The 15,666-nt window shown below is 42.0% G+C and overlaps 1 protein-coding gene across 4 annotated transcripts; it reads right to left on the bottom strand.

Moving 5' to 3' along the window:
- Positions 1-1,281: 1,281 nt before the first annotated feature.
- Positions 1,282-14,215, bottom strand: VDAC3 (voltage dependent anion channel 3). Of its 4 annotated transcripts, none has more exons than XM_036838809.1 (10): positions 13,971-14,215; positions 11,737-11,805; positions 10,880-10,929; positions 9,501-9,503; positions 7,762-7,914; positions 6,866-6,918; positions 5,546-5,773; positions 3,855-4,005; positions 2,974-3,031; positions 1,284-1,821 (listed from the first exon to the last, which is right to left on the bottom strand). In XM_036838809.1, the coding sequence occupies exons 2-10, from the start codon at positions 11,801-11,803 to the stop codon at positions 1,730-1,732; spliced, it is 855 nt and encodes a 284-aa protein (XP_036694704.1). In that variant the 5' UTR covers positions 11,804-11,805; positions 13,971-14,215; the 3' UTR covers positions 1,284-1,729. The 4 variants fall into 4 exon arrangements, with proteins under 4 accessions (XP_036694706.1, XP_036694704.1, XP_036694705.1 ...); XM_036838810.1 differs by lacking the exon at positions 13,971-14,215 and adding an exon at positions 13,394-13,669; XM_036838811.1 differs by lacking the exon at positions 9,501-9,503 and having other exon boundaries at positions 1,282-1,821; positions 13,971-14,212.
- Between the last annotated feature and the right edge of the window lie 1,451 nt (positions 14,216-15,666).

The following is a 15,666-nucleotide window of genomic DNA, read 5'->3' as shown; positions in this document are numbered from 1 at the left end:
CCACCATTGGTAGAAACACAGATTGGTACAAAATTTCTGAAGGGCGATTTTGTACTACTTACCTAATGTGCACAACCTATGACTCAGCAATCTCACTTCCAGAAACCGATCCCGTAGACCTGCACCTCTCATACAACAGCCCCTACTGTACATGTGGCTATTCAATTTTAAAAGTAATTTAAATGAAATAGAACTAAAAACTGAGTTCTTCCACTGACCTACTTACATTTCAAGTGCTCAACAGCTTCGCGTGGCTAGTGGCTGCCGTGTGGGACAGTGCAGACATACCTCATTTTCATCATCACAGAAAGTTCTACTGGGCCGTGCTGCCATGGGAATACTCACGGAAGTGGACAAAGATAAATGGACAAAGATATTCAATGCAGCACTCTTTGTAAAGCAGACTGGATACAGGAAAAAGGGGAATAAATAAATGCCACATTTATACAAAAGTATAAAAATAAAACATATGAGGCATATTTATACAAACAGAAAGAGGACTCTGCTGTTAACTTTATAAGTATGTTGCAAGACAAGATATGCATTTTAACATTTTATATATATAGATAGATAGTTATGTGATCTCTAAAGACACTGAAAAATATCACAAGGATATATGCCAAACTATTAGTGGCAGTGAAAGAAAGAGGGACTGGAGAGAGGAATGGGAATTTTCACTTTTATTTATGTCTACACTGACTGAATCTGTAGCAACCAGCACATATTTTGTTAAAAAAAAAAAAGATTTTCAAAAGGAGCTCTACTCTGAGAAAGATGATTTACCAGTAAGCCCTGAAGACATCATAGTCTACTCATTTCTTTTCTAAACTGCTATTTCCATCCTCTGGCCATCATTCTTCTAGATCTAGTCATCAAAGGCATTGTCCTGAGGCCCGGGGGGGCCACGGATGCACCCCGTCCAGCTGTGACCCCTCCCACCAGCCTCTCCCTGGCAGCGTTTCCCCCAGTTGTACTCTTTCCTTTGTCCTCTTTTCATCCACTCACACGCTCACTCTCCCTCAGCAGCTTTACAAAACTACCAACAGGATATAGTCTCTCACACTGCAACAGGTAGCAAGGACCTCAGCAGATGTGCTTCTAACCCCCCAGAACAAAATGCACTGTTTGACAACTCGGCCTGACCGCAGAAGAGCAGCAGGAGGGCGGTAAACAAGAGTGGCGGGGACGGGCGGCAGCACAGATGATTCAGACACAAATCCCACAGATGAGTGTTTTCCACAACAAAATCAATCACACCAAATACAAGAAACTGGCAAGTGAGATGAGCAATTATGTTCCAAATGTGATGGGTTTATTTTATTTTACTCTGATGCAAAACGAAAAGATTCCACTGCCGCACAGAGGCCAATATATTACAAGGTCATGGAAAAGTGGTGTGGGACATGCAGGACGTGATGGACAACTGGAGGGTCGGGTCATCTCCTCTGTAACATGACACTACACTGTCGCTGAGCAACACACTGAAAATAACACTGCGGAACTGAACTGAAATGTGGCACAAATGTGACAACTTCTGGGCATGGCTTCAAGCACACCTCCCTTAGGCTGGACTCGATATCTAGGCTTCAGTGTGAGGAGGATTACACTTCTTTGGAAAAATAAAAAGTTCACACTTTTGAAATTTCACAGAAGAATTTTAAGGCCAAAACATAGTGGGTTCATTTCTCTTCACCTCCAGGGACAAAGCTGATGCTTATTCAAAACCACATTAAGCTTCTAGTTCAAATCCCAGCCCGACCTTGTGCCCTCCTGCATTGAAGTTCTTTCCATCGATTAGAGCTGCCAGGGTCAGTTTCACTCCTAGGAAGAAGCAAACACCACAGTCACTTGTAACAAGCGTTACCATCAGATCTGCATTTCCTAGAAGCAACGGGTGGTGTCAGTGGCATGGGTTACAGCTGGCTATGGGATCACATCTGTTACTCACGCGACGCCAGGTTATCCACAGCCACCCGATCTGTAAAGCACAGTCACGGCACACTTTATTTGGCGTTCAGGGTTAAGAATGATGAGTGATCAACCAAACTCACAAGCCACAGTAACCAAGTTATTATTAGGAATACAGTAAGTCCCCTACATACAAACCTCCAAGTTGTGAACTTTCAAAGATGCGAACGTGTGTTCACATGTCCAGTCATGTAAGTTAGTTCCTGTGTCTGGCATACACTGTCACATGTGTGCATCCTCTACAAGTGGTTGTGCTTTTGTGTACTTTACTGTACTGTATAGAATACAGTAGTACGGTATCTCTATTTCAAGCCCAGGATGTCCAGAAGCAAGCATAAAAGCAGTGGTGATGTAGCTGGTACAGTACTACCCAGACATCACTGGATCATTTCTTCAAGAGGGTAGACAGAATTGAATCCAGCAAGGAGCCAGAACCTGTGCCATCAACATCAGCCATGAGTGAAGTTGCAGCTTGCCTTCCGTCTCCTATTGCTGACGATCCTTCAGCTCTACCATCTCCCACCTGCTCTCCCTCCTCCAGTCAGTACCTCTTCTTGCCTGTCCACTCGATGCCAGCCCCTGTGTGCCAGCTGTTGTACTGGACTACTGTACTGTTCAAGGTACTGTACTGTGGGATTAAAAATGTTTTATTTGTGGTGTTTGTTTTTTATGTATTATTTGTGTGAAAAGTATTATAAACCTATTACAGTACAGTACTATATAGCCAATTGGGTTAGCTGGGTACCTAGGCTAACTCTGTTGGACCTACGAACAAATTGGACTTACAAACGCGCTCTTGGAATGGAACTCGTTCATATGTAGGGAACTTACTGTACAAAAACATTTTTTTAAACAAAAGTGCTTAATCTGTTTTACTTCGAACAACCAAATGTTACAAAACGGTCTGAATCAACCTAAAGTGATTGCAGGTTGTCTGTAGGTTATTTTCATTATTCCTCAATCACCTTCTACCCCAAGCCCATAGTTATTCACTCCTTTACTCACCTGGTCGAAGGGTCTGAGTATAACCCAGTCCAATCAGGCTGGCATTATTCACTTTAGCCTAAGATTAGGAGATGAAATAGAAACAGTTAGAAAACAATCAATTTCATATATAAGTCCAACACAACCACTCCATGCATCAGATTTCCAAAGCTGAAACATCTTAGGACCAATCCAGAATTAGTAAAACTGAAAGCTTAATTAATAAAAGATAAATGTTTTAAGAAGTCAGTAGGGGACAGAGGGGACCTTGAAAATGCATGCTTAAAGGCCTCGAGCAAAATTTTAAAACACTGTGCAGCCAAACATCCCTCCTGTGAACTGAATTCTTTTGAGTTACCAGTTTTACAACCTCTGACAGTGGTAAGAGCATGAACTCTGGTGACAGACAGATCTGGGATCAAATCTTGGCACTGTCTCTTATTGTGTGACCTTGGGCAAGTTACCTGACCTCTCTAAGTCTCAGCTCCCTCATCTATAAAATGGGGATGAGGGCAATACTACTCACCAAATAGAGTAGTTGTGAGGGTTAAATGAGATAATACACATAAAGTCTTAGCACGGGACCTGAAATTTAAGAGCTCAATTAGTGTTATTAGCAAGAATTACCAATGGCAACAGGAATAGTAATCGAAACCCAGGAACTTATAGATAAGAAAATTTTGAGGCCAAAGAGATAAAATGACTTGAGAAGGTCAGACAACAAATACAGGAGGAACAAAGATTAGAACCCACAGTTCCTGACTTCAGGTGTATGCTCTTTTCACTACACAGTGACTAGCTCAAAGTTAATAAAGAACATGCAAACTGCAACCACATCACAGCAACCATTTACGACTTAGACGAAACCCTAAGAGCAGACCCAATCTGCAGCACATTCTTACACATAGAGAAGTTCTACAATCCAGCTTGTACTTAGCGGCGATGCCGAAACGGGTGTTGTTACTGCCAGCCGTCCACGCGAGGTTTATTGATGTTTCGATCTTCTCGTTCACCTTCTGGTAGATCGACCCTCCAAATTCAGTGCCATCGTTCCTGTTTTCACAGCATAAGAAAAGTCATAAATATCTAGTTTGTTACAATATGGAAACAAATTCTAAGACTATCTAAATCAGGGTCTTATTTTACAGCTACAGACTTCAGCAAACTTCTAGCATAACTGACTTCCAAACAAAACAGTTATGTAATTTATAACCACCTAATTAAAGCATAGTAACATCTGATTCATTTACTTGGCTCTTCCACGTGATATGAATTTCTTAGACACAATTCAATTATGCACAAAGGCAGACACCTCAAGTAAATATGATCTGTATGTCTCTGAGATGTTCACAGTATTTAGAAACTTCAAAGTAGAGTTACATAAAGATTCTATGAAAAAAAATATATAGTGGTACAAGCCAATTCTGGATTTCACTGAAAACACAGTCTTCGCATTAGAAGCGCCCCCATACAATAGCTACAGTGCATGGCCCCAGGGAAGCACACAACGTATTGCTTCAGAGCACCCCAGAAGTCAGTCCCTGAGTTTTCATAATACTGTTTCATCAATTTCAATGCCTCTTTCTACACCACTAGTGACTTTATTTTAGTCACCATAAGTGGAATAGAGTGTCTAGTGGAAAGCAATCTGCAACACTTCAAAAACACAGAGCTGATCCTCTGCTTTTCTACCTGGGACAGCAGCAGTGCCCAGTAGGCCAAGACATAAAATACAGTTTAAAAGTTCAAATTCAGGGCTTCTCTGGTGGCACAGTGGTTGAGAATCTGCCTGCCAACGCAGGGGGCACGGGTTCAAGCCCTGGTCTGGGAAGATCCCACATGCCGCGGAGCAACTGGGCCCGTGAGCCACAACTACTGAGCCTGCGCGTCTGGAGCCTGTGCTCCGCAACAAGAGAGGCCACGATGGTGAGAGGCCCGCGCACCGCGATGAAGAGAGTGGCCCCCGCTCGCCGCAACTGGAGAAAGCCCTCGCACAGAAACGAAGACCCAACCAAGCCAAAGGAGCAGTCGTCATTTAGAAAAAAAAAAAAAAAGTTCAAATTCATGTAACCAACAGGCTGCAGCGTACAGACTTGAACCCAAGACTGCTCTGAGGACTTCCGCTACTTCTGAATACAACCCAGGTAACTGGGCTCTGACCAGGGTACCTGAAAACCTCCACAGAATTACACCGGGGATGTTCCAGGACGCTCAGATCGACTAGGGGGCTGTTCATGATCCTAACAGACCTGCTTCTAGAAACTGCCAAGATGAACAGGGAACCAGAGGAAGCAGGAACGCCTCCACAGGGCCCCTTCCATCGGGAGGTGAGCCCTGCCCCGGGCTCCCTCCATCCCAGCGGCTGGGGCGCAGGCCCGGAGGCCAGCAGCCGCCAGCAGCACAGCACTAGCGCCAAGTGCACTGAGCTCGGCAGCGCTTTGCCGGCCGTGCAGCGCAGCGAGGCTGGGGTCCGCCGAGGCGTGACTGCACGCACGCGCCGCCCCTCCCAACCTTCTCAACATGCTAATGGCTACCACCCTTCTGCGCGACCGTGCCGGCGCTAAAGGAGGAGCTCTCAACTATGAACACTCACACGTGCGTGTGCAGCTGGAAGTCTGCAGCCTTGTAACCCAGGGCGAAATTATTCTGTGACAGTTTGGATTTGGCTGTGTCAAAACTCATCTGATAGCCAGCAAGCCAACCTTCAATGGCCAACACAGCCCAGCCATAGATGGTTGGTCCAGAAAAATCTATATCAACATTACTGCCAAGACTGAAACAATCCCGTTTATAGGAGGCCTTCAACTTCCCACTCTTCTTTCTGTAAAAAACAACAAACAAAAACAACACAATGAAAACAGCACAAGTTTTCACTGCTGTCCAGAAATCTTTAGAGTAAGATCCCTCCTCTCCCACAATGTAAATACTGTTTTGGCAGGTGGCACATATACAGTAAAAATGTTTCAAATGACAGCTCTACAAATGTAATTTTGTTAGGATTAGAAATACATATACTATTTTTTACCTATTCCTCACTGTAAGTTCAAATGAATAGGATATTTCATGATTAATTTCATGAAAGCATAAGTATAAAAAGGTGTAAGATATTTCAGTACCAAATTAATAATCTGAATGTGTATGTATACAGACACACAAGAAACCAAATTTCTTTAAATGTTTCCAAATGCTACAAAAGGTAACGCCCAACAAACTTCTAAACTATTAACCTGTCATAGAGAGAAGTGTACTTTTTTTTTTAATAAGCATATTTATTTTCCTCAGGCCAGTGTTTTCTCCCTGGACAATGTTAGATGGATGGAACAGAACTGTACATTTTTGAAGGACAATACTGAAAACACGAATTCAGTTCTTAATAGTCCTGCGCTTGTCCTGAAGACAACACAGGTGTGTAGCAGGAAGGGCACGCCTGCTGTTACATTGGAGGAGAAATGCCACGTGGCCCCCATCAAGCACCTGTCCTTTAGAGAGAGGCAGGTAGGAAACAACATAATCCCCATTTTTCAGATGAAAAAACTGAGTCAGAGAAGTTGGGGGATTTATAAAGGCTAAGAAATCAAGTAAGCAGAACTATTCTTTGCAGTGTTCTGGTGCCAGGAGACTACACTCTTCTCTTAAGATGTTAACTTCTCAGCGAGACATCACATCCATGAATCTTCAGGACAGCTTAAAAAATATCTCGTCTCAGACCCCTCTAGCTCCTAAATTTTTTCTGCTATGTGCCTCTTTGAGTGTCACATAGGGAGTGTCCTCAGGGAGTGTCCCTCCCTCTCTCCTGCACACACAGGTCTCTGTGCCCCTCACCTCCCGAGCTCCTCCCGCAGTTCCCTGCCCTAGACCTCTCTATCCCTTCAAGCCACAAGACCATTTCAGAAAATGGGGTTGGGATAATTACCCTGTGTTCGGTACAAATATGGTATCAAGAGTCAGTTTCAACCCTTCAGCCAACTGAAAAATAAAGATTTCAAATTAACAATCAGCTATTTTTAATTCTTTTCTTGACTTGAAAAACCAATTCTAAAGTTTTCTCTAACTTCCTCTCTAACAAACAAGAAAGTCATTAAAGAAAGCCAAATATTAAATGATTTAATAAATTGCCTCTTCTTCCTTCCCTGCCCCCTATCCCACTCCCCTCACCCCCAGGCTTCATCATGATTCTCTCACCCAAAAAAAGGCTAAAACATATAGGTCAAATCCTGTTACAGCCAATAATGTAAATTAGAGTACAAAACCACAAAATCCCAATACAGCAAAATAACTGTGATATCCTCTTGAAATTATTATAACTGGACATTTAACAAGCCAACCTAAGTAATTTATTTAGCTATACATACATATGCATTATCTATATATGGTGATGTGCAAATAAACATACTTCAAAAAATAGTGCCCTGAATGTAGCAGGCACTTGACAAATAACTGCTGAAAGATTTTCCCTTTGAAAACATTAAAGAATTTTAGAAACATTTTTCTGTGGAGTCAATTTTGCAATGATTAAAAAACAAAATTAAATTACATCACTACAAATAGCTTGGTCTACTCAGGAGAGGCTCAGCTGTATAACAGTAAGTATTATAGAACTGGTCAGAACAAAAGATATCATAATTATGTACGCAGCAACAAAACCTTACTTTCTAAAAACATAAAACATACCACAGAAGGCCACATGCAGAGAAAAAATACGAAAACTAGACAGGGTGCAAGATCTCATTCGGATTATATTTGGGATTTGTTCATCATTTTATCCCCAAGATAACTTTACCCTACAGATAACTTTCAACGCTCTCTTACCTTATTCTCCAAAGAGATTTCTGTCCCAAGAGTATTGTCTGTGTTCCACTTTTGGGTGAAGGTCAGTCCATAGTTACAAATCTTGTATTTGGTCTCTAGGTTGCCTGATGCTTTCCCTGTATCAGTGTAAGCATGACCAGAAGTAGAAAATTCCTGGTAAGAAAAAATAATTACTTTAAAATCAGCTCATCAGACAGAAAATATTCATTCCAGAAAGTAATGTGCAATGTAGCAGAAATCAACACAACTTACTTTTTACCACAGCCCTACTCTGCAGCAACTTATTTCCTTCTTTCCAATCTCTAAATATTTTAACCAGTCTTGCATCTTCCCATTACTCCACCTCTCTTAACTGATATTTCTGTGCCATATACTCTCTTACTAAATGGGAATCTCTCTTTTAAAAGAAAAATATCTTTACTGAAAATAAATGCCTTTTCTAAAAAGACAAAAATATTGAATCTTAAATATGTACTTTCATGACATGAAAAAGACTATCAGTTCTCTATCATACCTTTTGAACTATTAGTTAACTTTAAAGTCCTTAAAAATCCCCAAACACTAGAAGCCCTAGATTGCCCCCTTTTAATAGGGCCAGAACTTTATTGCATTAAAAAGCCTTATTTTTATTGTGGTGAAATACACTTAACATAAAATTTACCATTTTAACCATTTTTATGTGTACAGTTCACTGGCATTAAGTACATTCACACTGTTATAAAAACTTTATTGCTTTTGTCCACAAAACTATCTGTAAGACTATCAGCATAAACAATTTCAATAATTGAAAATACCCATTTTTCACAAGAAAATGGAATGTTGTAACTTATCCCTCTTCCCTGTCAAATAGTTACTATGAATACCTTAAAATATATCCTCCTCCCAGTTAGGTGTCCCTCAGTCAGATGACAATAAGCAATTAGAAATAGATCTCCTTCTGGGGGAAGCACTCAACACCTGTCACTGTCAATCTATGAACTGTCAAGAAAAAACATTTCTGATTGGCCCTGTTTTTAAAGAACATTTCTGAAATATTGCCAACCGTAATGAAACCCCGCCAACCCTGCCCCCTAACGCTCGTTCTACAGGCTGATGAAACAACTGGGAAACTGTGATCTGTTTATCTACACCACGCAGAAAGTTTTCAAAGAGAATATCACACTGCACACTAGGGGCAAGGCCTTGGTAAAACACGATAAAATGCTAGTCATGTTTAATAGTTCACATCACTTTCTTTTAGTAGCTCCAGCTACCTAGTGTTTTATTTTTCACATTTACCTTTCATAAACTTGCAAGTATAGCAAATATAAACCTTAATTTTGGTGCAAAAAATAAAGGTAAAAGAGTATTTAGTCTATATTTCTTTCTTATCATCATTTCTTAGTCTGAAGCTCTGTCAAAAACCTAAAATGCCAGAGGTACAAATCTCAAAGAAAAGGCTAGAATTTTCCTAAGTTGAGTTCCAGGCTCACAATTGCTTCAGTTTTTGTCTAATTTCATAATTAGCTCAAACAGTGCAAAATATATTTATAACATGCACATAACATCTATGGTTCTGCATTAAATGCTGGTATGCAACAAAACAATCATGAAAATGTTACTGTTATAGATGGCATATCATAAAAATACCAAGATACGATCGAGAAAATTTGGAGCAGTGGATGAAATTTACCCTAAATCAGTACCAGAGAACAAAAGCAGCCATAAAAACAAGCACACAAATATACTGTTTTTCTTACCATCTGAATGAATATTCACACACAACAGCAGCATGAAAGGGAGATAAAATTTTAGTTGTTGATTTTTGCAACACAAACCTACCTTGAACAAATTCTGAGGTACTAATCAAAATGAGTATAATTTTTCTATTTTAATAGACGATATAACAAAATCCCATCCTAGTAGGGTAGCTGCATACATATTTATTTACTACTAGAAAACCCAGGGAAAGAATAATAGTGACAAACCAGGACTATATGAAGCCTAAGACAAAGTACCATAAATACTCCACATGCTTCTTGCCCTTCTAATTAAATCATTATATCCAGAAATAAAATTTACGCTAGTTTGAATAGGTAAATACCAAACAAAAAAGATGCAGCCAATAAAGAGAAATCAGAGAATAAGGTGAAGGTAGAGTTGATCTATTTGCTGAGACTTACTTAAAGAAAGCTCTGGTTAGTGACGCTCTGATAATACACTGATATGTCCTTTACCATATTCTTAACTTCCAGTAAAAAAGACTTTATGAACATTAATAAAAACTGTAGACTAATCTTCTACATGCATTTCTACATTTGTTTCAACTAATCACGAGGGGACAGAGACTAAAATTAATTTGTTTTTGTAAAAGGGCAACAAAATTTGCATGAACCCAATACAAGGGAAGCAAAGATTTTAGTGTCCATATACATATTCATGAAAGTATAAAGATATGGCATGGGTCAAAAAAAAAATACATATATATACATACATATGTATACATATATTCTGTATCTTCTGAGAATAAGACTCAGAATACTCTTATTATGACAAACACAAAGGGTCTTCCCCTAAATTCAACCTGACTGTCCTTGGGCTCAAGTGGCTGAGCGGCTCACTGAAATCTGAGAGCAGGACAAAGCTGTAGGGAAGACAGCATAGCACCAAAAGTATGCCAGTTCAAGTAACTTGACTACACAATGATTTTTAAACAGGTTCCTTTAAGTCAATTATGCTACATCTATTAAAAATATATTAAGGGCCTTCCCTGGTGGCGCAGTGGTTGAGAATCCGCCTGCCAATGCAGGGGACACGGGTTCGAGCCCTGGTCCAGGAAGATCCCACATGCCGCGGAGCAGCTAAGCCCGTGCGCCACAACTACTGAGCCTGCGCTCTAGAGCCCACGAGCCACGAATACTGAGCCCGCGTGCCATAACTACTGAAGCCCACGCACCTAGAGCCCGTGCTCCGCAACAAGAGAAGCCACCGCGAGGATAAGCCCGCGCACCACAACGAAGAGTAGCCCCCGCTCGCTGCAACTAGAGAAAGCCCGCGCGCAACAACGAAGACCCAACGCAGCCAAAAATAAAATTAATTAATTAATTAATTTAAAAATGTATATATATTAAGTACTTACCACTCCACTACATGACTTGGTTCTCAGATCTATTTTGACCATGCCAAATCCTACACACACACACACACAAAAAATTAATGTACAAAATGTGACATGCACTCCAGTGTCTGCAACTTAGAAATTACGAAAAGAGTCCATAGTACATTCCATATGGAAAATACTCAGTATTCTTGTTAGGTGAGAGTTCCACAAGGAATTGAATTATAACAAAATAATTTAAGTTTAATTTTTAAGTCCCTCAAAATAATAAAGACATATTTTGAAAATATAAGTTAAAAAAACAAATGGATGAAAGGAATGTGTACTATTTTAAGAACCAAAATTATCAGAAATTATGCTGATATATATATACAAGCTTAAAATATATAATTAACATTACTAGTTAATAAAACATCAAATGTGTACACCACAAAAAATTAACAATGTAAAGACTAAATTTTTAAAACTAAAAATAAATGTCCACTTGCTTTCAAACACTGTATGTTCCTCCAAAGAAGTCAAAAGCTGAAAACACTGCCATTATTTGGAGGAGGAAAACTACACCCCCTACGTTAGCTGTCCCCAGGGCTAACCAAAGGAGGCACACATATTACAGATTTAAATGATTTCACCCAACAGATAATATTAAATACGCAAATGCTATGTATGTGTTAATGTACACAACAGCTTTTAATGCTTGTGGGACTCTACCTCTAAAAACAGAAGTCTAGTAACCTGCTAATGGTGATCCCCTTAAATCTTGTAAAATAGATTAATGCTGACTTAACCTCATTTTACTAAGCACAGTATCTCCCGTATAGTAGGCATTCAGTACTAATGCTTACCCCCAAATTGGCAATTCACAATAGCATACTTACCATATCCTTTGTTGAAGACATCCTTGGCAGCCTTTCCTAGGTCACAGTAAGTCGGTGTGTTACACATATCTTATAAAGAAAAATGAGGACAAGGGAGTAGAAGTAACTATTTAGTATTTTTTCACTGTTCAACTGGTTAGTTCTGTGAGAAGAGGTATACAGTTTTTTCTTCCTTTGTGTCATTAATGCTTATGCCCTAATGCAAGCCAAGTTAAGAGAAAGCATGCTGCTCCTTTAAAAAGAGCTTTCCAGAATGCTAGAGAATAAAAGGGTTTTTCATGAGATACACAAAGGTCATCTTTCTGATTGCATTGCAAAGAAAAGAAATTTCTCCCAGGCTGAAGGAGATGCTCTGTTAAACTGGACTTTTACTTTTTAAAAAAATGCAAAAATGTACATTAGAAAAACATTTCTTGGGCTGTTATAAAGCCAAAGAGCTGTGTAAGATGTCAAGGTAAATTTTCTGAGGATCTGTAAAACAGATGCAATTAAACATCTTCAGGGTTACCGTTTTTGCCACTCTGACATTCAGTTAAGAATTACCACACTAATTGAAATGTATTCACCCAGAGTATGCCCTCTCTCAAAACTCTTCTTAAAATAAAGTGCTATAATCTTACCTAGTAACCAGATACAGGACAGGGTCTACCTGCAGCAGTCTGCTCCCCCAAATCGGTATACACTCTCAAGTTACAGCCTTCAAAACCCAAGAGGCTTGACTTTTCATCTTGCCTACTTAGTATTCGGCCAGCCTTTCTACTGCCAAGATGACCCTCACATCAAAATCTCAGGCCTATCGACACTGCTGAACATACCATTCCTTTGCCCTCTGCACGACGGGAAACCTCTTCCTGCAGCAGCCTCAAAAGCCACATCCAACCAGTCGTAGAACCCCCTCAAGCAACCCCTCTGGCCCCATTACTACACCAGAAACATCCAGAGCACCAGCTAGCCCTTGCAATTACTATGCCTGAATCACCTACACAACCGAAGCTATTTATTTCTATTTGGCTGAGCTCTTAGTCTGCCCTTCTGCTAAGTTTCTGCCTATCCCACCACACCTGAACACAACACACACTTTATGGTGCACTTCGTAATTGTGAATTCACTTAAAATTTGTCCCTTAACCTAAACCTGTCAAATATGACAGATATTAGGATATGTTAAGAGAACGGAGTATTAAAATATATATAAAGTTAAGAAGAAAGAGTAAAGGTGAAAGGAGATAAATGTACTGACTCATAGCATCGTAAAGCTTTGTTCTAAGCCACAAGGTTTCATAGTTCACTCCCAGAGCAAGTGATTTACAATTCAGTCCTTTGTGTTCAAAGGATCAATTTTAGGCTTTTTACACATTGCCAACTGCAATCTGATATTACTCTTTATGATCACAACCGATGCCGGTATCTGTTGAAATGTTTCCCGAAGTTCAGTCTAAAAAGCAGGCACTACGTATTCAAATAGAAATGTTAAGGCTTTACAGTCTGGTTTTTTATCTATCGACAAGAGAAAAGATACACTTAAATGTTTAGAAACATCCATCCAGGGACCCATTACAGTCTTTCAGCATTTTGCTTCTTTTTCAAAACCACTTGCCAGACACTTTGCAAAAGTCATGTACGGGGTTGGGCCTCAATTTTGCCTAGTTCAAGCTTACTTTTTCAGGCCCAGGATCCTGATGGGAAGTGCACTGCTGGTATGATCAAGCAAAAACTCGAGAAGCCCCAGAGACGTCACGTTTCGCACATTTCCATGACTACAAATGCACTTGTCCGTGGGCACGCACAGCGCCCCGGGGTTGCAGGAGCCGCAGTCGGGGGATGGGGGTGGCGGGTTAGTTATAACCCAGCTTCACACGATTACTAACGCGACCGTCAGCTCGCCTCGTCCCTTGAAGGTGCACGTTCAGCATCCTCCCCTCGGCGGCAGGGAGTGGAAGAGCCCCCCTGATGCTGGACTCCAATGCCGGGGAGGAAGCCGAGGGCGGGGGTGGGTTCGGGGTTCCAGGACCCTACTTCCCTCGAAACCAACCTCCCGTCCGGCCTGACGCCCGGAGAGTCCTGGGGGCCGGCCGGGCGCGAGCAGGTGGCGGCGCGGCGGTCCATCACCCGAGGGGCCGGTCCCCAGCGGGCCCGCGCCCCGTTAGGCGGCCCTTCCTCCCGCGGGGCCCTGCCGGTCGCCGCCCCGCCCCCGCCCCCGCCCGGCCGCCGGCCCGCGGCCCCGGCTCGCCTCACCTCCGACGGGAGGACCTGTCCGCTCAGCCAGGAAGGCCCGCCCGCTCCGCCAGGGCACCGAAGAAGGTCTTGCTCAGAGCAACGCCGTCCGCGCCTGCGCGGCCCCACGCCCGCGGTCTTCTTCAGAGCACCGCCGTCGGCGCCTGCGCGCCCCGAGCCCCGCGTCGCGGCTGCGCCGGAGTGTCGCGCCGGGGTCGCGCGCGGCAGGCCCGAGGCGGACCAACACCTCCAACCGTCCGAGTGCGCGCGTGCGCGGCAGGGCTCGGCGCGCAGGGAAGGGCGGAGGTGGACGTGGGGCGCGCAGGCCGGCGGACCGCACCTTTGTCCGCAAGGGGCCCGCTCTCGCGAGAAGGCGCGAAGGCTACTAGTTACCTTTGCCAGGGGAGGGGCCGCGGCGGTGGATGCGGCGGTACCAGCCACTCCGCAGTGGATGCTGGCACAGCCGACCCCGGCGTCTCCTTCTCTGGCGGATGCCTGGCCGATCTGTGTGGGGATTTCGTCTCAGGGTGACTAAAATTCAAGAATGTGGCCCTTAGGTCATCTCATCTTAAGGATGAGAAAAATAGGTCCCGAGGGGGTAAGTGACGTGACTTATTCAAGGTGACACAGGGTAAATGATAATTCAAAGGCAGAGAGGAGATGGAGGCGGGAAAGCTCTCCTTCAGAGATGAACTGCAGCTCATAAGTGTAGAAGAAATTATAGAAATAGGAAATCACCACTTTGGAGCCACCAATAACTGATTCAAGCAAAATTCATCAATAGATGCTGGACGGTTGAGGATATTCATACAGTTCCAAAGTGTCATCCCACAGGTTACTTAGTGAAGAGAAAAGGGTACCTTCACATCAAAGAAGTCACCCTCAACCGAGTGATCAAACTTAACATCACCAGGGATGGTACAGACTGACATCACATGCTCATTCTTGCCAAAAAAGTGACTTCTCTCTATTCACAAGGAAACAATCAGACAAATCCAAATTGAGGGACATTCTGCAAAACAACCACCTGGTCTCTTCGAAAATGTAAATTTCATGAAATATTAAGAAAAAGGCTAGTGAACTGTTCTAGATTAAAGGAGACAAAGATATGACTCCAAGAGCAATGTGATCCTAAATTGCACCCAGGATCAAAAAACAAAAAGCATCTATTGAGGATCATTCTTGGGTCAACTGAGAAAACTGGAATGTCGACTATATTAGTATTGTAACATGTAAAATTTTCTGAGTGATGATTATACCTTGATTATGCAGAAATGGCCTGGTGTTTAGGAGACACGTGCTGAAGTATTTAGGAGTGAAATAGCATGTGTCTGCAACTAACTCTCAAATGGTCAAGGGAAAAAACGTGCAAAATGTTAACAGTTGGTGTAACTAGGTAGAGCATATATGGACGTTCATTGCATTATTCTTGAAACTTTCCGATAAGTTTAAAATTTTTCAAAATGAAAAGTTGGGAAGAAAAAAACCCCACAAAGTCTTTGATCTTCAGTTCCTGGTACCAGGTTGCTGCTTGAATCAAGAGGCAAAGATTATTTCCCTGCTGTGTGTAAGGCATTTCAGGCTAATAAGAGATAAGATAAATGTTCCCAAAGGACTCATAATGTAAGACTTGGACAAATACCTGCCGAATGAGGCAGAAGATGATAAATGTCATCAGCAAAGCAATAGAACTTAGTAGGCTAAACAAAATGAGCTT

This window comes from Balaenoptera musculus, chromosome 21 (genome assembly GCF_009873245.2).
Source record: "Balaenoptera musculus isolate JJ_BM4_2016_0621 chromosome 21, mBalMus1.pri.v3, whole genome shotgun sequence".
In the NCBI taxonomy this organism is placed as follows: Eukaryota; Metazoa; Chordata; class Mammalia; order Artiodactyla; family Balaenopteridae; genus Balaenoptera; species Balaenoptera musculus.
Note: the sequence above shows the minus strand (reverse complement) of the source record. Positions and strands in the feature narration are given on the sequence as shown.